The sequence below is a fragment of the Gigantopelta aegis genome, chromosome 9 (genome assembly GCF_016097555.1).
Source record: "Gigantopelta aegis isolate Gae_Host chromosome 9, Gae_host_genome, whole genome shotgun sequence".
Classification (NCBI taxonomy): Eukaryota; Metazoa; Mollusca; class Gastropoda; order Neomphalida; family Peltospiridae; genus Gigantopelta; species Gigantopelta aegis.
The window spans coordinates 20,361,920-20,384,706 of NC_054707.1; the positions used below are offsets into that span (position 1 = coordinate 20,361,920).

Here is a 22,787-nt window from a genome sequence, read left to right on the forward strand (position 1 = left end):
CAAAAGAAAATGAAGACATTTCAGTAAATGATTCTCCCAAATTGAAAATTAACATTGATAGTAGGAAATTTCAGCAAAGCTGAAAATTCAGCAGGTCATGGCTAAAATACGATGCGTTCCGAAGATTGATGTTTTGCGATGCCTGAAACGAGGCTAGGTTCACAATACCTTTACAGATGGTTGTGGAATCTTGAAGAAAGTATGTCACAAAGCATGAATAAGGATCAGGTAATAATATTAACATATTTCAACCATAATTTATGTAAGCACAACAAAATATGTTTTTGATAACAATATTTTTTGTTTTAACATTATTATAAAATTATATTAAAAGAATTCATTCAACCAAAAATTATATATAATAATATACATTTTAAAAATTTACTTATTTAGCGATTTACTTTTTATGGGTGCACGGAGAAAAAACCCGAGTTTTTAGCAATTCATCAGTTATCCTCTGCTACATCAGAACAAGGAAGGAAATGTTTTATTTAACAATGCACTCAACACATTTTATTTATGGTTATACATCGCATCAGATAAGGACACACAGATATTGAGAGAAGAAATCCACTGTTGCCATTTCATGGGCTACTCTCTTTACGATGAGCAGCAAGGGATCTTTTATATGTACCATCCCAGAGACAGGATAGTACATACCACGGCCTTTGATATACTAGTCGTGGTGCACTGGCTGGAATGTGAAATAGCCTAATGGGCCCACTGATAGGGGTCGATCCCAGACCGACCATGCATCAAGTGAGCACTTTACCACTGGACTCTGTGCCACCCGTAAAATACAGGAATTTTCTGGGTAGGTGAAACAACATTTTATAATAACAAGTCCTGTCACGTATCTCACCAATGGCAGGTGTGGTATTATTTAATGCGACATTCAAAGTTAGGTGCAATTCGAACTTTGACCCGGTGAGATGCTATTTCGTATACTGCTACCTAAAGCAAATGGATTACACCACTAAGCCACTGAAGCTGGGGCCACTTTCACAAAACATCGCAAGTTTACGTCTGTGACTGAAAGGTATACCAGGAATACGTTTACATGTGTTTGGCATCTATTTCACGCAGAAACTTACATCATTACAGAAGATGGAGCATTTTAAGGACAAAAGAAAATGAAATATGTGTACATCAAAGTATATAATTGTTGTATTAAAAAAGTAATAAGAATTGTCATTTAGGCTTATAATGTTTTGTGAAATTAGGCTCTGGCCTGGTGCTTATATAACCTTTAGTCTAGACTCGAGACTCTATTAGAGTCTGAGACATTGAACATCATAACAACATCATATAAATTGTATGCGAGTGATGTCATTAGAGATCGAGTCTGGGGCCACTTTAATAAAACTGAGTTTTATAAGCATGGGCCCTGGTTATGACTGACTTTTTCCTTTGATCCCAGTATGGTGGTGGCAGTGTCCTGAATAAAGACGAGAGCCAGGTTGCCCGGTTTACACAGTTCCTTTTCCTCGTGGCCCATGATGACGGCCAGCGCGTCTATCAGAATCTGCGTGTCCATCCCCTGCAGCTTGTTCTGTTTGTCTCCAACAGCAAACGGACCTGAACAAAAAATGAATAAAACCTTCCAGTGTTTCTCCATTCCAGAAATATAAACCTGACCACTTCTCATTTAATTTGCATGGGAAAAACTTATTAATTATTTGACTTAAATGGATATTTTTAAGTGAGGATAGACATAAAACAGTCTAACATCAGACCTAATACTTGATGCATCTTTCTGGCAGGTGTTTGAAATACTTTGATTACTGTGATTAAGATTAGTTTCTTAAATATTAACTTTTAAAACAATTCCTAACAGAAAGGAAGGAAGGAATGTTTTATTTAATTATGCACTCAACACATTTTATTTACGGTTATATGGCGTCAGACATATGGTTAAGGACCACACAGATAGTCAGAGAGGAAACCCGCTGTCGCCACTTCATGATTCATGAGCTACTCTTTTTTATTAGCAGCAAGGTATCTATTATATGCACCATCCCACAGACAGCGTAGTACATACCACGGCCTTTGATATACCAGTCATGGTGCACTGGCTGGAACGAGAAATAGCCCAATGGGCCCACCGACAGGGATCGATCCCACACCGACCGTGCATCAAGTGAGTGCTTTACTACTGGGCTACATCTCGCCCCCAATTCCTAACAGACAAAAAATGTTACCGATGTTATTTTGCTGTGCAAAATACTCACCACACTGCTGTGATATCGCAATCATTGTGTAATGACGAACCATGTAGGCCATGAATGGCAATGCAGACTGTCGTAATTCCTTTATGGCAGCCGCAACTAGAAAACAACACAATTAAATTAACATATACACACAGTAAGTAAACAAACATTTTATTAAAACCCCCAAACATCGTCCTTCGGAAGCCAATAGATCGCAGGCATATTACAGTTGTGACATATTATGTTCACAGAATTAAAGAAATCCAATTTTGCCATACATGTTTATCTATTCCAATTAACAACAAGTTTGTTCAAGAAGCTGTTAAAAAATTACGTAATGCTCAACGGGAAGGGCATCATGGGACGCATTAAGAAACATCATGTAGAAGGTTAAGTTTATTATTTCCTCTTCATTATGTGTTACTGTACCAACATTAAATAGTACTTTTACTCTCACAACGTGTGTCGGCATTCATTTTATTGTTGGTATTTTTGTTTTATATTTTATTGTTGTATATTACGAGTCAAGTAATTATTGTGACAATACACTGGTCGCATTTTTCACCGTAACAACTTGCTTGCATTAATTTAATGATTTACAGTATTTGCATACTTACTGAACATCCCAGTCAACGCCTGCTCGTGAACTTTCCTCGAGTGTGAGTCTGGATTCTTGTACAAACTACCAGAATGGCCTAAGATCTCCTTTTCCATGAAGCTAAATTGATAATAAAATAAATATTCATAAAAAAAAAAAAAATGTAACGACTAACCTAAATGAACCTCCAAGCAGACACCAAAAACAGAGGCTATACCTGGAGATAGCTGGAAACGAGAGCCCAGGACAGAAGACTCTCGAGAGCTGTTGTCAACGGCCTATGCCTCAGGAGGGACAATGAGCATAAGTAAGTACTTAAGTAAGTAACCTAACTGATATGAACTGCTAGAGACATTTTAGGGTCATTTTGTGGTTTGATAAAATTGACATCAATTATATTTTTAATTGTTTTCATGGTCATAAACATTAATTTTACAAAGTTTCTGCCTATTATTTAATTTTCTTCACCTGATAAAATATGCCATGAAATAAATCACTGTACTGGGCAGAATATTTCATGCAAACCATTAATCAGGAGCCTATTTCATTAAACATCTTAAGGTTACGTCTGAACATAGATTGTCTTTTGATGCTAACTTTATTGTCATATCAACAAGATTGACTAACTTTTAAAATATGCAAATTGGCAACTCTTCAAATACTTAACATAATAAGCAAACTGTCATATGGTCATGCTCATTTGTCAGTAATTTGGAAGAACATTTTAAAAAATAAATCTGGCAACACATATTTGCAACATGAATTAAAATTTACTCTTTCATTTCAACTTATTTCTGTGCTTATATCCAATTAAGGTTCAAGCACGCGGTCCTGGGCACACACCTGTGCTATCTGGACTGTCTGTCCAGGACAGTATGTTAGTTGTTAGTAGTTACCAGACATTCATTTACATGTGTTTGACATCTATTACACGCTTGAAATTACATCATTACGGAAAATGGGAGTATTTTAAGGACAAATGAACATTAAATATGCGTACTTTTAACTATATTTGTTTTACTATAATAGTAATATGAATTGTGGTTTAGTCGTAGATTTACGTTTACTCGCAAAAACTAGACTTACGATGTTTTGCGAAATTGGGCCCAGAGCCTAAACACCCGAGGAATGAGCGCCGTACCAACTGAGCTAGATTCCGTTTCTAAACTGGTACTAACCTTGGATGAGTGAACAGATGTGTCATCGTTTGTTTGTCATCTTCTAAACTCATCACGGACACGAGGAAACACCGGATGAGTTCCCACGCCTGGCGTCGACTGTAGGCGTCCGTCGAACTGCTCTTTAGTGACATCAGAGCTGTGTCGATGGCCTGAAACAATAAAATATTTATAACATTCAGCCAAAAACAGCTGTAAATATCAGTCACTGACATGGTGAAACTACCAACCCAAAGTTTTTATTCCACCAGTACCAAGTGGAAGAAATTTTACTACAAGACTTAACAAAAAATAATGTCATTGGTCAGTTACATATTTAAATTGACACAGATAAAATTTTACTTGAGTTGAATTTATATAAACACATTTTATCCTACCTTTTCAACAGGCAGTGAAATTGCTGATTTGCAGTCCTGAAAGTGGATTGTGATGCAAGGACCTACAGTTTCCTTATCATTGTACTGCAGCTAAAACGAAAATATGGTAGTGTGTCATTATAAAATACAATACATAAAACTTCACGATTAATATGGTAGTGTGTCATTATAAAATACAATACATAAAACTTCATGATTAATATGGTAGTGTGTCATTATAAAATACAATACATACAAATTCATGATTAATATGGTAGTGTGTCATTATAAAATACAATACATAAAACTTCATGATTAATATGGTAGTGTGTCATTATAAAATACAATACATACAAATTCATGATTAATCTTGTTCTACTGATTAAAATATCATTACTTTATAATTTATAAATAAAACTGAAATTAAAATCCTTTTATTTTTGTTCAACAAGCATGGGATGAACATACGTCTGAAGAGAGTTTCATTGATCTAAAACTCAATAATAGAGAAATGGCATTACACAACTGAACATAGAACTACAAAATGTGACAAAATGACAAACAAACTGAGAATAAACATGGACAAAGAAAATTCACCATTAAAAATGCATCCAAAATAAACATCAAATATAAGATGGCTTGAACAAAGTAGAAATATGTCTTAACCATACAAGCGAAGGAGAACAAAGTTTTTCTATCCTCAGGTATATGGAACAGAGCTATCCTATGAAAGAAAGCCAGGTAAGAAATTTCTATCTTAATTGGGATATCACGCGCTTGCGTGTAACATGTCGTTGATAATATACGACGTCATATTAATGTGAGGTCATTAAACACTGTTTTAAATTAATATTTTGTTATTAAAACCTTCATTTTAAAAGCCATCTTGTTAATTTGTAGTATTAATTTTTTTATTTAACACATGAAACAAACACGCCAAATACGATAGTGTAGTTTGTTTATGATAAAATGATCAAATAAAAAAGTTACTTGTTCAGCCATCTTTGTCCATTCGTGTAAAATAATGGTTTATTTACTGAATGAATGAGAGAAAAAGACTCCATCATCTGCATTCATGTTGGGTAGAAAATGTACACATATGATGGGAGTCTTATAATGTACCATGTGGCATGAACAGGATGCCCACGCGACTGTGGAAGATTTTAGCCATTTGACTGGCTATTGGGATATTCAAGGCAGTCTACAGGACTCAAGGGGGAAATGCCACACATTCTGATATTGGTCAGGTTATATTTGAAAAAAAAATAACACCTTTATTTCGTGATTTCACGATTACTTCATCATTTCATCGAGATAAAGCAATATAATAAAATTTCCGTTACATTCCGTTACATAACGTCATCCCATTGGTCCAAACGTAGCAACAAGAGTTTGTTCAATTCTCGATGAACGTAAAAATTACGTCATCAGGGAACATCATATCAGATGAAGTCATTTTATATGGGTAAGTTGTCTTACCGAGCGTTGTTTATGGACCAAAAATAATTCAAAATAAAGTATGAAGTTTTAGTGTTATTATTAGCAAGTATGATTCAAATTTAATTATAAGTATTGTTTGTTATTTCTTTTACGTTCATCAGCGTATGAACAAAAAACAAATCATCCGCAAACTTATATGAGAACGGCTTCGTCGATTCACAGTTTGCGGATGATTTTTTTTGTTTATACCCTGATGAATGTAAAAGAAATAACAGACAATTCTTAAATGCATCAGTTTCTGGCATACTTGAACAGTCCTGAATGTAATATTTTACACCCAATTATGTGAAGTTAAAAATAAAGTGCTGATAATTATTTGCTTTTAAATGCTTCGCTGATTCACAGTTTGTGGATGTTTTTGTTTTTTTCATATCCCGATGAACGTAAAAGAAATAACAAGACAATTCTTTAAAAAATGCACAAACCTTCTGCGGCTCTCTCAACATCTTGCGGTTGCCCCCGCCAAACTTGCCGAGGACTCGGAAGGCCACGTGTGCGATGTTGTCCTGAGGGTTGCGGAGAGTGCGCCACAGTGCCTGCATCAGCTCTGCTCGCACTGGCTGTATGTGGTCGTACAGGAAGTCAGGCTGCAGATTGTCAACACACAGCTCCAGAGTTCTCAAGCCCTGAAATAAAAACGTATCTTGCTTACTGAATATCGTTATAAATTAATTTTAGTTAAAGTTTGTTTTGTTTAACACAACTACTGAAGTACACTGACATATTAATCATCAGCTACTGAATGTCAAACATTTGATAAGTTGAGACATATAGTTACAGAAGAAACTCACTTCAAGTTTCCAATAGTAACAAGGCATCTTTTATATCCACTTTTTCAGACAGGACTGCACATTCCATGGCCTTTCATATTCCAGTCAGTGGTAGTGACAGAAAAAAAAACTAATCTGAGAATCAGTCCACTGAGGGGGTTTAATCAATTTATTAATCAAGTTTTTGCTTTCCATAATATTTTTGAGAAAGAAAGAAATGTTTTGTTTAACGATGCATTCAATACATTTTATTTACGGTTCTATGGCGTCAGACATATGGTTAAGGACCACACAGATACTGAGAGAGGAAATCCACTGTTGCCACTTCATGGGCTACTTTTTTTTTGTGTTAGTAGCAAGGGATCTTTTATATGCACCATCCCACAGACAGGATAGCACATACCACAGCCTTGATATACCAGTCGTGGTGCACTAGCTGGAATGAGAAATAGCCCAATGGGCCCACCGACTAATATTTTTGAGAATATTCCCGATATATCCAGAATTCCTAATTTCCCCAAAATGAAAGTAAATTTTTTTTATCCACGTTTATGTCAAGCTTTACACGATGCTGTTAAAGATCTTACATTATTTTGTCTAATTTTATTCAATTTCTAACGTTTGCTTCCATATTAAAATCTGAGAAAATGATTCCCTCACAATTAAAAAATCAATTTTGAGCCTTGGATAAAAATCTAATCTACTTAATTAGTTAATACAAAAACCACCCACTTGAAATCAAATAAAAAACCTGAAAAATGACATTCCTAAACTGTGTTAATGTTTCACAGGTCTACATGTAGAAAAGTAATTCAGATAACTCCGAATCTTTACTCTATATAGTACAATTCTCACCTGACTAACGAGCGTCTGAGAGCCGTTGAGTGCGGAGACGAGCGGATCCATTAACATGGGCAGGTACGGCAGAAGGGAGCTGAGACGGACCGGAACAGTGAGACAGAGTTCTACAAACAGATCCTTCATGTGCTGACGGTGCAACCCACTCTGTAGACTGTTCAGACCTACAGAGAGAAAAAACTAGAATAAGATATAGTTCTACAAACAGATCCTTCATGTGCTGGCGGTGCAACCCACTCTGCAGACTGTTCAGACCTACAGAGAGAATTTTTTAAAATAAAATAGAAGTCACTGTAACAGATGTGTCAACAATGTAAGACATTTTGTAAATACATCAATAATAATATAATAATAAAATTCTTCATATGCTAATGATGTAACTTTGTACACTGTCGAGACCAATAGAGAAAAACACATCTCAGAAATGAAATAACCATGACAGTAAAACGAGTTCAACAAAACCTTCATATGATAATCATATAACACACTCCATAAGCTTTCATAACTACAAAAAAAATATGCAAGTCAAATAGAATTTAATATCTAGTGTTAGTAATGTAATGAAGGAAGGAAATGCTTTATTTAACGATGCACTCAACACATTTTATTCACGGTTATATGGCGTCAGACATATGGTTAAGGACCACACAGATATTGAGAGAGAAAACCCGCTGTCACCACTTCATGGGCTATTCTTTTCAATTAGCAGCAAGGGATTTTTTATATGCACCATCCCACAGCCTTTGTTACATCAGTTGTGGAGCACTGGCTGGAATAAGAAATAGCCCAATGGGTCCACCGATGGGGATCGATCCCAGACTGACAGTACATCTAGTGAATGCTTTACCACTGGGCTACGTCCCACCCCCTAGTAATGTAAGGTGATGTAAATAGTGAATCACAGTAATTCATATGTAATATCAGTTATTTTGAGTTCTAAAATGGGTTTTTTGGGTTTTTTCAAGATAACGACTTCACTTTCAGTCCAGAAAAAGGTTGCATCAAGAATTAGGATTTGATACATTAAAACTAAAATCAATTAGCCATAAGATATTTCAACTTGTCTACAACCAGGTGATTACCTTGAAGCAGATTTGGCAGTAAAGGAAGGAATTCTTGGTACAGGAGATCATGGCTGCCTCCTCCAATGGACCGGAACAGAGCACGCAGCAACAGGAAGTAATTGTATGGCTCCTTCGCACTCATTGCCAGCTCCATGGACCGATTCACTATTGTATGAAGGTGAGGCTGTTGGTAAAAAGTATGATTCATGAAAAAAATAAATAAACAAAACAATACAGAGTTTCAAACTCCAAAATAGTAAAAAAAGAAAGAAGTGTTTTATTTAACGACACACTCAACACATTTTATTTACAGTTATATGGCATCAGACATATGATTAAGGACCACACAAAAATGTGAGAGGAAACCCGCTGTCGCCACTACATGGGCTACTCTTTCCGATTAGCAGCAAGGGATCTTTTATTTGCGCTTCCCACAGGCAGGATAGCACAAACCATGGCCTTTGTTGAACCAGTATGGATCACTGGTTGGTGCAAGTGGTTTACACCTACCCATTGAGCCTTGCGGAGCACTCACTCAGGGTTCAGAGTCGGTATCTGGATTAAAAATCCCAAGCCTCGACTGGGATCCGAAAACCAATACCTACTAGCCTGTAGACCGATGGCCTAACCACGACCGGTTCAAAATAGTAGTGTCAAGACTTGTAACTCAAATGGTAAAGTTTGTTTTGTTCAACAACCCATCTGGAGCACATTGATTAATCAACTGTTGGATGTCAAATACTTGGTACTTCTTACTTGTAGTCTTTAGAAGAAACCCATTACACTTTTCAATTCTATATGCCCTTTCCCCCCGTCAGGACAGCACATACCATGTCCTTTGATATGCCAGACTTGGGGCACTGGTTGGAATGTGGAAAAAAAAAACCCTCAATTTATTTTTACCCAAGCACTTTGGATGAGCGCTCAACCGAACGAGCTAGACCCCACTTCCTTAAACTCAACTGGAAACAAAACAAAAATACAGAAAACTTTGTGGTCTTTAAAAAGTCGTGGCAATGAGAGGAAGAGTCTTCGGGAGGCACTAATATCGGGACTTTCTGGTGGTTCCTAGTGCTCAATATTCAAATAATCTGTATGGAATAACCCTACTGATTTACCAAAATAACATTTGAGTTAGTAATGCTTGAAGGTTAGCATGATAAACCAAATGTTGGTACATCAAAAATAATAATTCAAAACCCTGGTTTTATTTTTATTTAAATAACTATATAAGCATATTTACCTTTAACATCTGTTCATTTTCTGCAGCAAACAGAGACACAGATCCAAAAACCAGTTTGAACAACTTGAGATACAGATTGGACCGATCCATGTTGGCTGTGGGGGAAAATAAGTTCTATTTAATATATAAGTGTTTAATTTACATATGGTGTAAGTGAAGACAAGTACAGATCATAAAGATCATTAGATCTTAATTACTAAAAGCAAACATTATTTTGTAAACCAAAGGGAAAAAAAAAAAGCACAAATATAAATTTTGTATTGTTCACCCCTAACCTTAAGTTGCGAAAATTATATGCACACATTACCGTATTTGACCGGAAATTAGCCCATGTCTTTGAATAAGCCCCCCTCCATTTTGATAGCATTTAAGAAATTAGGCCCTCATTCGTAAATAAGCCCACCCCCAACTTCGTCACCTTATAAATAACACAAAACTGCAAGTTTGCTCAAAGTTCATTTAAAAGGTCATACCTCCTGCAAATAATTAAACACACAAATGTAACACAATATTTTACCACCAGTGAGATTTAGTAGTCTAACAGTAACAGTGTGTAACATTGTTTTCAATTTCATGCCTGCAGTATTTCTTTGAAGTACCCAAACCCAAGTCTGAACTAAAACCAATGTCTATTTTTACCACCACACTGTGTCCGCAGTTAATGCTAATTAGGCAAATACCTTATTCTGATTGGCTAAGAACAATGGCCTAGATTGACAATTCTTTGTAGTGTAAGCTGTCAGAAACGTGTGTATACACTATTGAGTTTGTTGTTTTAAGTCTTCTCAGCATTAAATTTTGAATGTAAATAAACAGCACTAGTAAGTAATTGTAACATAGAAGGTGCGTTTCTGATAAATAGATACTAGTAAAAAAAAAAATTTAATTAATAAACTATTATTTATTAATAACAAATGGAACACTAATTAATAGATGTGCTACTGGACGTTTTTCATTTTCTTCCTAGTTCATTTAATTATTATTTATTTTAATTATTAGTTTTTTTGTGTTTTTTTCAACAAAACTGGTCCCTTGTCTGGGAATAAGCTCACCCCATGCTAAGCTTACAATGAGTTGTCTTGGCCCCCTGGGCTAATTTCCGGTCAAATACGGTACTTTCATTGCAGATTTGCAATGCAGATACAAACAGATGTTCACAAAATTTATACCTTACAAATAGGCGTAATTTAGCAATAAAAAGCAGTACGGCAGCCATGTTGCTTTCTTTTACTTAAAAGCCTAAGTGTAATAATAAAACCATGAACAGGTGAAGCTTCTAACAGTACAAAAAATCAGAAGATACAAAGTATTATACAGCATACAGTAAATAATAAGAGAATTAAAATAAAGTTAACTCACATCCCATTTCTTCCAGTCTGTCGAGCAAATACTCGACAAGAATTGTAGCAAATGTAGCAGACGTCTGGAGATTGGCAAGAAATGAGTTGGCAACAATCTGAAGTCAAAGGAAATAACTTTTGTTAGAGGTGAATTCCAATAGTTTTACTTATTTTAAACACATCAAAATATTCTAAACAGTATAATATAATATTGTATATTGCGTGCAATAAAGATTTGATAAGAAAATTATTACAATTTGATTGACCGTTAGGATGTTTAGATGAGAATGGGGTGGAAATTCAATTACCTCAGAGGTTTCATAAATAAATGAAAATAAACTGAAAATCTATCTCATGGTCCATTCCTTTACATGGTGAGGTAGCTTGCATGTTTCAATGACTCAGAGCGCTATGCCAGCTGGAGCATCAGCTCCTGGTAGGTTCACCCAAGCTGGACTGGTCAAAAGGTACAGACTAGACTAATATGGACTGGACAGACAGAGGACATCAAGAAAGACAACTGTCTAGGAGAAGCAAACTCCAAAATCAAAATTGGGCTGGAGAGGCTTAGAATCCTAGTATCCTAGTAAGGAAATTCTCCTTGGAGAAGGAAAACTCCAAACTCAAACCAGTCCACTGAAGTCAAGAGTACAGAAGCTATGCATAAGCATTAGTGTGGAAACCGAAAGGAAATGTCTGTACATGCACCAAGCTCTATTATCATGAAACGGATGGCTATATCGAAGTGGCATCGTCCCCATGGAACAAAGCCAGGTGGGTACGGTATTACCACAACCAGACTCCAAATCTAAAGCATGATCAACTATAGCTTGAACGCAGAAGAAGAAATTGAAAATAAATTGTATTCTGCTTTGTCACTGCAGCTTTACATGACATTCATTTCATCTAAGGAAATTTAGATGCTATGTATGGGAATGGGAAAAATAAGTGGAAAAAAAAAGGTTTTACTCTCATCTGTGTTCTATCAATTAATATGGAATACTATAGTAGTGTCGGAAATAGAATAAAAATTATTTTCGTTAATTATTTCTTTCATATTAAACTGACAAGTAAATATTTTGCAAATACCTATTTAATGATACTCTACCTACTTTAGCATTTACTTGTTTTGGCTCTCATTGATGTACAAGGTGGTGTTTACTCTTGAAATTAAAATATAGATGTCAGTAAACAGGAGGTTTGTGACCTTTATTGGAACAGACTATAACACATTTTGATGATATGTGTCAATTTCATTTACCCTTAAACAAACTTTTAATTTAAAACTGCAAGTTAACTGATTATTTTGAATTGCAGCATAAATTATTAATTATGACCAACATATTTAGTGAATATAAATTCAATATCAGTACATTAGAAATTTACACAATCTTGCAACCACGTAAAGGTGCTATATCATAGTTCTATGTGAGCATCTGTTTGTGATAAAGATTCTCCAATAAAAATGTATTTTTTACTAGTAGATAAAATTATTTCCTATAATCATTAAGGGCATATAGTTAAAGGTGTAGTTTTTAAATGTTAAAGCAAAATTTAATAAAAACATGATTTGCAATAGCTGTCATTATGCAACTGAGATAGCACCTTTAATACCAGTATAATAGATCGCAAACTCAAAATGGTTCTTGACAGTTTTGCTCAAAAGTTACTTATAAATGTCTACAAATATTTTGTTTTGGAGAGGAACAGGGGTAAACTGTCATCAGAAACAGTCCCTCACATATTGTAACAGCAATGAAATTGACACATGTTGACCAACATTTGTTATAGTCTATTCCAATAAAGTGCACAAATCACCTGTTTACCGACATATTTCTTTTAATTTCAAGAGTAAACACCACCTTGTACATCAATGAGAGCCCAAACAAGTAAATGCTAAATTAGGTAGACTATCATTAAATAGATATTTACATAATATTTACTTGTCTGTTTAATATGTAAGAAATAATCGACGAAAATCATTTTTATTCTATTTCCGACAGTACTTTAGTATTGCACCTATATGTATGAAATCATCATCTCTTGACACATGAATATATTTAACTACTAACCTGTAGAGCATAGTTGTTGTGTATCCTTTCCACCATGTACTACAAAACAAAACAGTACTGTATATAAATAGAGTCAGAATTATCATTCATTCTAGAAGTTGTACATTTTGTCTGATTAAATCTGTTGGATCAAGTCTCAGATTGTGTAACAGTTAGTCTTTGACAAACTGTTAATAGGTCATACAAAATCTGTATAGATCAGTACAGTAAAACCGATTTGTCAAAAACAGTCATTGTGAAAAAAGATAAGCATCAGTACTTATTAGAATGAATGTCCTATAAACTATATGAAAATTACAAAACCTGATAGAAATATCACACATGTATGCAGTATAAATATTATGTTAAAAATTAATTATTAAAAGTGCTATCTATAAAGCCTGATATCACACATGTGTGCAGTATAAATATTATGTTAAAAATTAATTATTAAAAGTGCTATCTATAAAGCCTGATATCACACGTGTGCAGTATAAATATTATGTTAAAAATTAATTATTAAAAGTGCTATCTATAAAGCCTGAAGGAAGAAGAAAACAAACCTCTATCACTGAAGAAAAGATTTCTTTAAATGTAATGGGACTCATCATTGTGAACTGGAATGGAAATAAAAACAATAATTCAAAACTTTTATTATAAACTTATGTTCAGATAACATACTCTAGTTTCTATGTGACTTGTCGAAATTAATTCAGATATCAGGATATCAGCATAAACAAAATGGTCATTTTGTAATATTTTATCACACAAACAATTTTATAACTTTGTTACAAAAGCATTAATATTAACTAATAATGTCAACACATTCTAAATAAAGTGTAGGCTGTGCTTTTCTCAACTTACCACACCAGCAAAATGTTCGAGGACTTCCTTTTCTTCTTTCGTTCTCACCGTTTGTACACTGAAAGAAGACATACACTGTAAGTTAAAAACCAATTTGTCCACCTTGGGCGAATACTACCACTGAGCAATATCCCACCAATAAACATACTATCATTACCCAATTGGGCATTCATAACTGGGGAACTTGCCATGCATTGGTGAAACGTACATTATTGAAAAATTTGGTGCTTCCAAATCTGACTTTATCCGCACTAAACATGGCATCACAACATGGAAAATATACCAAAATTACATCACATAGTTTTAGAAGTTTGCATTTACACTTTTCAATTTTTATTGTTCATTTTGTAATAAAATGCTATTTTAATACAATTTATTATAGATATTTTAAACCAATAAACAGAATTATCTGTCATCGTGAATAAAATGAAAAAAATATAGCAATACTCAGAATATAGTGTAAAGTTGTTTTCTTAATTTCTGTATGTATGGATACTGAAAATAACAGAGAATAATAAAAACTTACATCAGTTACTATCAAATTCATGTCAATCATGAAATAATTCTAATTTGTCACCCGCTAAAGCTTGTGACAAATGAAAATTATTTCACGGAGGACATAAATTTGATAATATCTGGTACCTCATTTATTATCCTCTGTATACAACACTATTACTTACACTGCTGGTCTTATGTAAGCCTGTCCTGAAGGTGTCAGATTGACCGTGTAGATGTCCAGTGCCTGCAGGGCATATTTCACCAGGCGGACATACACAAGGGTTTCTTTGGATTGAAACTGCTTGTTCTGAATAAGGCTAGCATCAGCTGAAATCACATATATATATATATCATGTACAGTAAAACCCCAACTAACGAACGACCACCCCGGTTCTAAGACCATCCTGCTATAAAGTACAATATTTCAAAGACCAGAATATTTTGTTATTATTTTACAGTACAACTATCCCGGTATTAAGACCACACTGCTATTGCGGATTCCGGCCTGTAAATGGTCATTTTCAGTTCACAGCATTTACTTGTCACATCACATAAGCACCAAACAATATATAACATAGCAAAATTTTGCCTAATTGTACACACTATGATGTTAAAGTTAATTGCAGGTATGTGTGTTGCTCAAACTAGCAATTAAATAATCTAATATTTAATTCGAAAGACAAAGGTAATAATTTCGAACTAGGAAGTCAGAATTAATTTCTGGAAGGTATTGCGCACAGTCGTTTTGTTATATAACTTGCACACAATAATATTGAAAAGTAACAGTTACACAGAGTAACATGTTTTTTTTTTATGAAAGCAAATGCCATACTAATATCATCCTAGTCCTTTACTGTTCACAGAAACTGACAACAAATGCAATGATTAGCTGCAATCACTCAAGTGAGACAGAATTCACGTGGTTTTATTACCTTTGGGACATCCTAAAACATTGGGAGGGTGTCATTTGTCTAGACAGTTGTTAATCTCTATTGTGTAATAATTAAGAAAAAGACCGGGTCCAAGCTCACAAATAACTAAAGTAGGTTCGACACTTGATTATTCTTGCATTTCAATGTAAATGTTAATAAACCATTATCGGTTTTATCAGTTTACACATTACTAACGGCAACCGAAAAGGACAGGGTACGTAAAATTCACAATCAATATTAACCAAAAAATCATCATTTTGAATGTTGGTAATTCAGTATTAGGACCACCCCACTATTAAGACCAATTTTAATAAGTCTTGCCATGGTCGCAATAGGAGGGTTTCAATGTATAAACCTTAGAGCAGTAGCAATAGGCTTTTTTTAATAATAATTAATAAGACACACAGACACTGAAACGAGTTCACAACCAACATGTGAACATCGTTAAATATCCATTAAATATTATTATAATATGCAAAATACCAGCCCTCAAAATTCATATCATTTTGCAATGAGAATTTAGTACCAATAATAACAAAGTAAATATCTGATAATGATAAAAATGCCGTCACATATAAATTTTGAAGTAGCTTTTTGTGGTATAAATAATTGCCATTATGAATCTGAGGTCTGCTGAACTTGTCATTTCTAGTAATTTTTTAAATATATAATTTGAAGTTTCTGCTCAGATATAGTCTTTAAAAAATCACCCAAACAGGCACACAAAACATACGATGTCACACACCCTAAATGATCTTACCATTTCCAATAGCCTTGCAGGACAGCACACCCCAAGTGATAGTTTTCACACCACACACAAGAGTTTTCATCAGACTTCGGCAGTCAGCAACGGAATACACGCTGTACTGACTCGGAATAACACCAAAACGATTCTGAGTCTGCAAGAAAAACAATAATTAAATTGGTAATAAACAAGAATTCTGACAGTACTGCTAAAGCAATACATGTCCCCTACCGGGCCCAATAAATGTTCATATTTCCTAAGTCCAAGGGCCATAACTCTGTCAAAAATGGGTAGATCATCATGAAAGTCTAACTTGATCTGTAACAGTATATGATAAAGCTATACACAAAATGTCAGCTCAGTAGCTCGAGGCATTGTGAAAACTATATGTGGCACAGACGGATGGACAGATGGAGAAACATAAGGACAGAGATGAAACCTATAGCTCCCACCCCCCTCAGGTTGGACCGGTAAGGGATTAATAAATGCTAGATTTCCATCCATACTGTTTTCAAAATGGGGGGGGGCATGACATTGTATTTTATTGTTATGGAGCATATTGTGTATGTTTCAAAGACAAAAAATTGGGAGATGCTTTAGCACTCTCCCACCTATTCACCCCATGCATCCATGAAAACCCCCCCGGAATTGTGTTACCTTTGTAGCATCCTCTTTCTCAATTGGGAGATGCTTTAGCACTCTCCCACCTATTCACCCCATGCATCCATAAAAAAAAACCCGGAAATGTGTTACCTTTGTAGCATCCTCTTTCTCTTTTGATTCTAACAACCCCATGCACCTACTCTAAAAACCCGAATTGTGTTACCTTTGTAGCATCCTCTTTCTCTTTTGATTCTAACAACCCCATGCACCTACTCTAAAAACCCGAATTGTGTTACCTTTGTAGCATCCTCTTTCTCTTTTGATTCTAACAACCCCATGCACCCACCCTATAAACCTGAATTGTGTTACCTTTGTAGCATCCTCTTTCTCTTTTGATTCTAACAACCCCATGCACCCACCCTATAAACCTGAATTGTGTTACCTTTGTAGCATCCTCTTTCTCTTTTGATTCTAACAACCCCATGCACCCACCCTAAAAACCCGAATTGTGTTACCTTTGTAGCATCCTCTTTCTCTTTTGATTCTAACAATCCCATGGCGAACGACTTGTTTTCGTCTTTAGTGGGCGTCTCAGCAGGTGTCACGGTCGATGTCGGTGTCTTGGGTGTGATCGATGGTTTGAGATCGGTGGGTGATTTTGATTCTGTTGATGTGGATGATGTACTGTTCGTAGAGTTAGCTGGAGCCTGCTGTTTGCTACAGTAAAAATAAAATAGTTAATAGTTAACCAAAACTTTTTTTCTAAATAATTTCAGTTTGGTTTGACGTAAGAAATAAAAGCAAGTGTTTTGGAAATAACAGAAAAATACTATTTTTGTGTGCAGAGGTGCAGAAAGTACTTTCTCGCTTGCCAAATGCGAGTAAAAATTCTGACGGACGAGTTAACAAATGCAAGTACCAGTCCGACAGGTGATCCATCATTTTGATTTTGTTTGCCACGTGATGTTTATCACTTACCAGGTGTTCTTATTAACGTTTTGTCAATATATCTATATATATCATTTGAAGTGAAGACACTGTATAATTAATAATATATTATTCTATAGACTGGCGGACTAGTAGAAATTATTGCTGGCTAGTACATTTTAGTTGGTTCTGGTCCGGCAGGCTAGTGAAATGTGTTCCATTTCTGCACCCCTGGTGTGCAATGTAGAAAACAATCGGCTCAGAAATAAATAACTTGTAGTAAATTCCATAGTATGAAAAAAAAAGGTGTTCCCTGAGGGATGGACTATAAATTTGTTTTAACTGGTAAACAAAGGTAAACATTTATAACATTGGCTTTTGGTATGTTTGGACCAGACTACTAGCTGGGGGGGGGGGGAGGGGGAGTGCACTTGTTTGAGAACATATTGTTGAAAAGAAAAAAGGCATTCCCCGTGGGATGGACTATAGATTTGTTTTAACTGGTAAACAATGTGGTAAACATTTAAAAGCTACTTAATAATAATGAATAAAGTTAGATATTTATTCATAACACATTAGAATTTGGCGGAAAATTTTATTAAAACTTCTAAGCATTGTAAATGGATATAAATTCCTGAATCATACTATTTATTTCATTACCTAATATATATTCTCCATCAGTCGCTATTTTGTCACAACTGCATTATTACTGTTTTTCACATAATGCCGGTACCAATACGATATTGTGCTTATGGTAATAAACAGAACTGAAAAAGCAATGTAAGGTAAACAAAATGATACCATTTTTGAAGAATCAGAGGAAGCTGGACTGTTGCAATTGTTTTGAACTTTAATACAAACACCTCCAGCATTCGCATCAAGAGTTCTCTTCCCTGAAAAGCAAAACAAAAACAAAATAAAGATAAAAATGTAAAAATATGACACCAAGAAAGGAAGGAAGGAAATGTTTTATTTAACGACGCACTCAACACATTTTATTTACGGTTATATGGCGTCAGACATATGGTTATGGACCACACAGATATTGAGGGAGGAAAACCGCTGTCGCCACTTCATGGGCTATTCTTTTTAATTAGCAGCAAGGGATCTTTTATATGCACCATCCCATAGACAGGCTAGCACATACTGCGGCCTTTGATGTACCAGTCGTGGTGCACTGGCTGGAGCGAGACAGCTCAATGGGCCCACCGATGGGGATCGATCCCAAATCAACCGCACATCAAGTGAGCACTGTACCACTGGGCTAGATCTCGTCCCTCACCAAGAAAGGACAGAAAAATATTTAAAATCTATTTCACAATTTAGCCTCAATTCAAACACTTGTCTTTCTGTCCTGTATTTTCAAAAATAACTGATCGCTTAGCAAAAAGTAGAAAAGACTACCGTGACATGTCTGTTCCTTAAAATATTTTACAAAAAATGTTTTCAACAAAATATCTAATCATTCCGAAAAATTATTTCACCAAACTTTATAAAAACTAATTTGCCAATTGTAAAATTCACTACAAATGAATTTGATGAGTGGTAGAGCTAACACTGGCCTGGCGCTTATAAAACATTTTAAAGAATCTGAACTCAAGACTCTAAGACTTTATCGTCATGGCAACACCATACAAACTGCATGCATGTGAAGTCATTTGAGATTGGGTCTAGACTCTAAAAGTTGTATAATCATGGACCCAGGACACAGTGTTGTAGTGATAACTCACATTTCCGTTTTCCTGTTCGCTCTTCAAGCGAATGCACTCGACCAGGTTGAGGAGCAGACGGCAGGACATGGTCTGAATACTGCTGGGTAGAGATTCATCGTGGACGTTCTTCGAGAACAGATTCACCGCCAGAGACAGGTCGTTGAGGGGCAGGGCCGTCCTCACATGATGTACAAGATCGGCCAGTGTACTATAGGCAAGCGGTCTGTGATAAAATATCACATTTCCATTTTTATTCCAATTAAAACAAAAATTAACTTTAACATATAAAACACATCAAGCAAAATTCATTTAATTAATTAGTTACCAGTATAAAAATGTATGCAAATAATCCAATCCACAAGACATATCCAGTAATCTAAATAAATGTTGATTATAAAAGTCCTTTTGCTATTTAGAAAATAACGGTTGCTTTCTAAAAATGTCAATTCTGTTAATTGATAAAACCATTAATTACACTATTGGAGACATCTCCAGTAAAAACAAAAAGCAGAAAAATACTATGTATGTTATTTTATGAATCTCTAGAACTACAAAAATCATTGTTTCAACAAAACCAATTTAATTATTGGTACTAATATTAGTGTACTTAGATGCTAAGACTAAAGTAATTTCCTAACAAGTGCTGATTCAATTCAAAACACCCAGCTAAATTTTACCGTAAAGATTCATGTGTTGTCCAACCAGATCCTATCAAAATGTTTTCATCAAACAGTTTGTCAATGCAAGGAACAAATTCTGAAAGCAATAAACACCTCAGTTATAGACATAATACAAATCATGTCAGAAAAAAATATACTACTATAAATATAAAAAAAAGAAGATATTTTACAAATATGACAATTAAAGATTCATAAAAAGCAAAGACTGAATTAACTATAGTGCAACAAGACTATAACATGTACTAGGCCTGGTGCTTATAAAACTTTTAGAGTCTAGACTCAAAGACTAATAAGAGTCTGAGACTTTAACGTCACGGCAACGCCATACAAATTGCATGCTTGTGGCATCATTAGAGATTGAGTTTTATAACCACACACATAGACCATGTATAGTAAGATTTGATAATTTGTTTGTACAGAGAACATTCTGGACACAAGACTATGTAAGAATCATGTTATAAAACACATCAATACATGGACAGACAGTTGTTACTTCTACGTTTAACATTATTTCGGATGAAAGGCAGCAACAGACAAAATATAACCAAAGTTTAAAATAGAATTGTAGTGAAAAGCGATGACATACTGTTTCTGAGGTCTGTTGACAGGATATGTCGAGCAGCTATCAACAGTTCTTTTCTCAAATGAGCTACTTCCTGTGGACACAGAGTCAGCAATCCCAGAAGGCCTTGCACCATCTGTTGAGAATGATTATTCACTTGTCCCTGTCAAACAAAGAAAAGAAATTTAGAATGTTTAAGAATAAAATGCATATCAAACAAAACATCAATGGCTGTCCCACTGGTAGTGATAAAACTTTATCAATAATAATTTTTAACACAAGAAGAATGATAAATTTCACAGAGACTAGCCGTCGTTACCTGATATATCCTAATAATGTAGGCCAAGAATGACAATGTCTTGATTTGAGCAGCGATGAAATCAACAAACACTTCCTTGTTGAAAGTAGGGCTGGCTCTGAAAATAGTAAAAAAAAGTCTAGAAATCACGTAGATTTTTTTTAGTTTTTATCCTGCGTAGGCCTTGATAACCTGTGCTGTGGAGATAGTTGTAGAATGATGGTGTATTATAGTGTACTAACTTGTGTTGCAGAGACGGTTGTAGTGTGATGGTGTACTAATCTGTGTTGTGGAGATGGTCGTAACATGATGGTGTGCTAACCTGTGTTGTGGAGATGGTCGTAACGTGATGGTGTGCTAACCTGTGTTGTGGAGACAGTTGTAACGTGATGGTGTACTAACTTGTGTTGTGGAGACAGTTGTAATGTGATGGTGTACTAACCTGTGTTGTGGAGACGGCTGTAACGTGATGATGTACTAACCTGTTGTGGAGATGGCTGCAGCGTGATGGTGTACTAACCTGTGTTGATGGTGTACTAACCTGTGTTGTGGAGACAGCTGTAACGTGATGATGTACTAACGTGTTGTGGAGACAGCTGCAGCGTGATGGTGTACTAACCTGTGTTGATGGTGTACTAACCTGTGTTGTGGAGATGGCTATAACATGATGATGTACTAACACGTGTTGTAGAGACGGCTGTAACGTGATGGGATACTAACCTGTGTTGTGGAGACGGTTGTAACGTGATAGTGTACTAACCTGTGTTGTGGAGACGACTGTAACGTGATAGTGTACTAACCTGTGTTGTGGTGATGGTTGCAGCGTGATGGTGTACTAAACTGTGTTGTGGAGACGGCTGTAATGTGATGGTGTACTAACCTGTGTTGTGGAGACGGCTGTAATGTGATGGTGTACTAAACTGTGTTGTGGAGACGGCTGTAATGTGATGGTGTACTAAACTGTGTTGTGGAGACGGCTGTAATGTGATGGTGTACTAACCTGTGTTGTGGAGACGGCTGTAATGTGATGGTGTACTAAACTGTGTTGTGAAGACGGCTGTAATGTGATGGTGTACTAAACTGTGTTGTGGAGACGGCTGTAATGTGATGGTGTACTAACCTCTGTTGTGGAGACGGCTGTAATGTGAATGTGTACTAACCTGTGTTGTGGAGACGGTTGTAACGTGAATGTGTACTAACCTGTGTTGTGGAGACGGTTGTAACGTGAATGTGTACTAACCTCTGTGTTGTGGAGAGGGTTGTAACGTGAATGTGTACCAACCTGTGTTGTGGAGACAGCCGTAACGTGATGGTGTACTAACCCGTGTTGTGGAGATTGTTGTAATGTGATGGTGTACTAACCTGTGTTGTGGAGACGGCTGTAATGTGATGGTGTACTAACCTGTGTTGTGGAGACGGTTGTAACATAAATGTGTACTAACCTGTCTTCTGGAGATGGTTGTAACGTGATGGTGTACTAACCTGTGTTGTGGAGACGGTTGTAACGTGAATGTGTACTAACCTGTGTTGTGGAGACGGTTGTAACGTGAATGTGTACTAACCTGTGTTGTGGAGAGGGTTGTAACGTGAATGTGTACTAACCTGTGTTGTGGAGACGCCTGTAATGTGATGGTGTACTAACCTGTGTTGTGGAGACGGCTGTAATGTGATGGTGTACTAACCTGTGTTGTGGAGACGGTTGTAACATGAATGTGTACTAACCTGTCTTCTGGAGATGGTTGTAACGTGATGGTGTACTAACCTGTGTTGTGGAGACGCCTGTAACGTGGTGTACTAA

The 22,787-nt window shown here is 35.7% G+C and overlaps 1 protein-coding gene across 1 annotated transcript in view; it reads right to left on the reverse strand.

Moving 5' to 3' along the window:
• LOC121381275 (transformation/transcription domain-associated protein-like) overlaps nt 1-22,787 on the reverse strand; it is a 120,991-nt gene that overhangs the window by 82,334 nt on the left and 15,870 nt on the right. The window contains exons 9-29 of the mRNA XM_041510518.1: nt 21,011-21,107; nt 20,716-20,854; nt 20,127-20,205; nt 19,468-19,672; nt 18,539-18,630; nt 17,326-17,527; nt 16,223-16,361; nt 14,713-14,857; nt 14,033-14,090; nt 13,732-13,785; nt 13,190-13,228; nt 11,137-11,233; nt 9,778-9,872; nt 8,553-8,718; nt 7,468-7,634; nt 6,268-6,468; nt 4,364-4,453; nt 3,987-4,138; nt 2,828-2,928; nt 2,232-2,327; nt 1,403-1,578 (exon numbers count right to left, since the gene is read on the reverse strand). Of these exons, the coding sequence (XP_041366452.1) occupies nt 1,403-1,578; nt 2,232-2,327; nt 2,828-2,928; nt 3,987-4,138; nt 4,364-4,453; nt 6,268-6,468; nt 7,468-7,634; nt 8,553-8,718; nt 9,778-9,872; nt 11,137-11,233; nt 13,190-13,228; nt 13,732-13,785; nt 14,033-14,090; nt 14,713-14,857; nt 16,223-16,361; nt 17,326-17,527; nt 18,539-18,630; nt 19,468-19,672; nt 20,127-20,205; nt 20,716-20,854; nt 21,011-21,107 (2,590 nt within the window). The remainder of the gene's footprint in view (nt 1-1,402; nt 1,579-2,231; nt 2,328-2,827; nt 2,929-3,986; nt 4,139-4,363; nt 4,454-6,267; nt 6,469-7,467; nt 7,635-8,552; nt 8,719-9,777; nt 9,873-11,136; nt 11,234-13,189; nt 13,229-13,731; nt 13,786-14,032; nt 14,091-14,712; nt 14,858-16,222; nt 16,362-17,325; nt 17,528-18,538; nt 18,631-19,467; nt 19,673-20,126; nt 20,206-20,715; nt 20,855-21,010; nt 21,108-22,787) is intronic.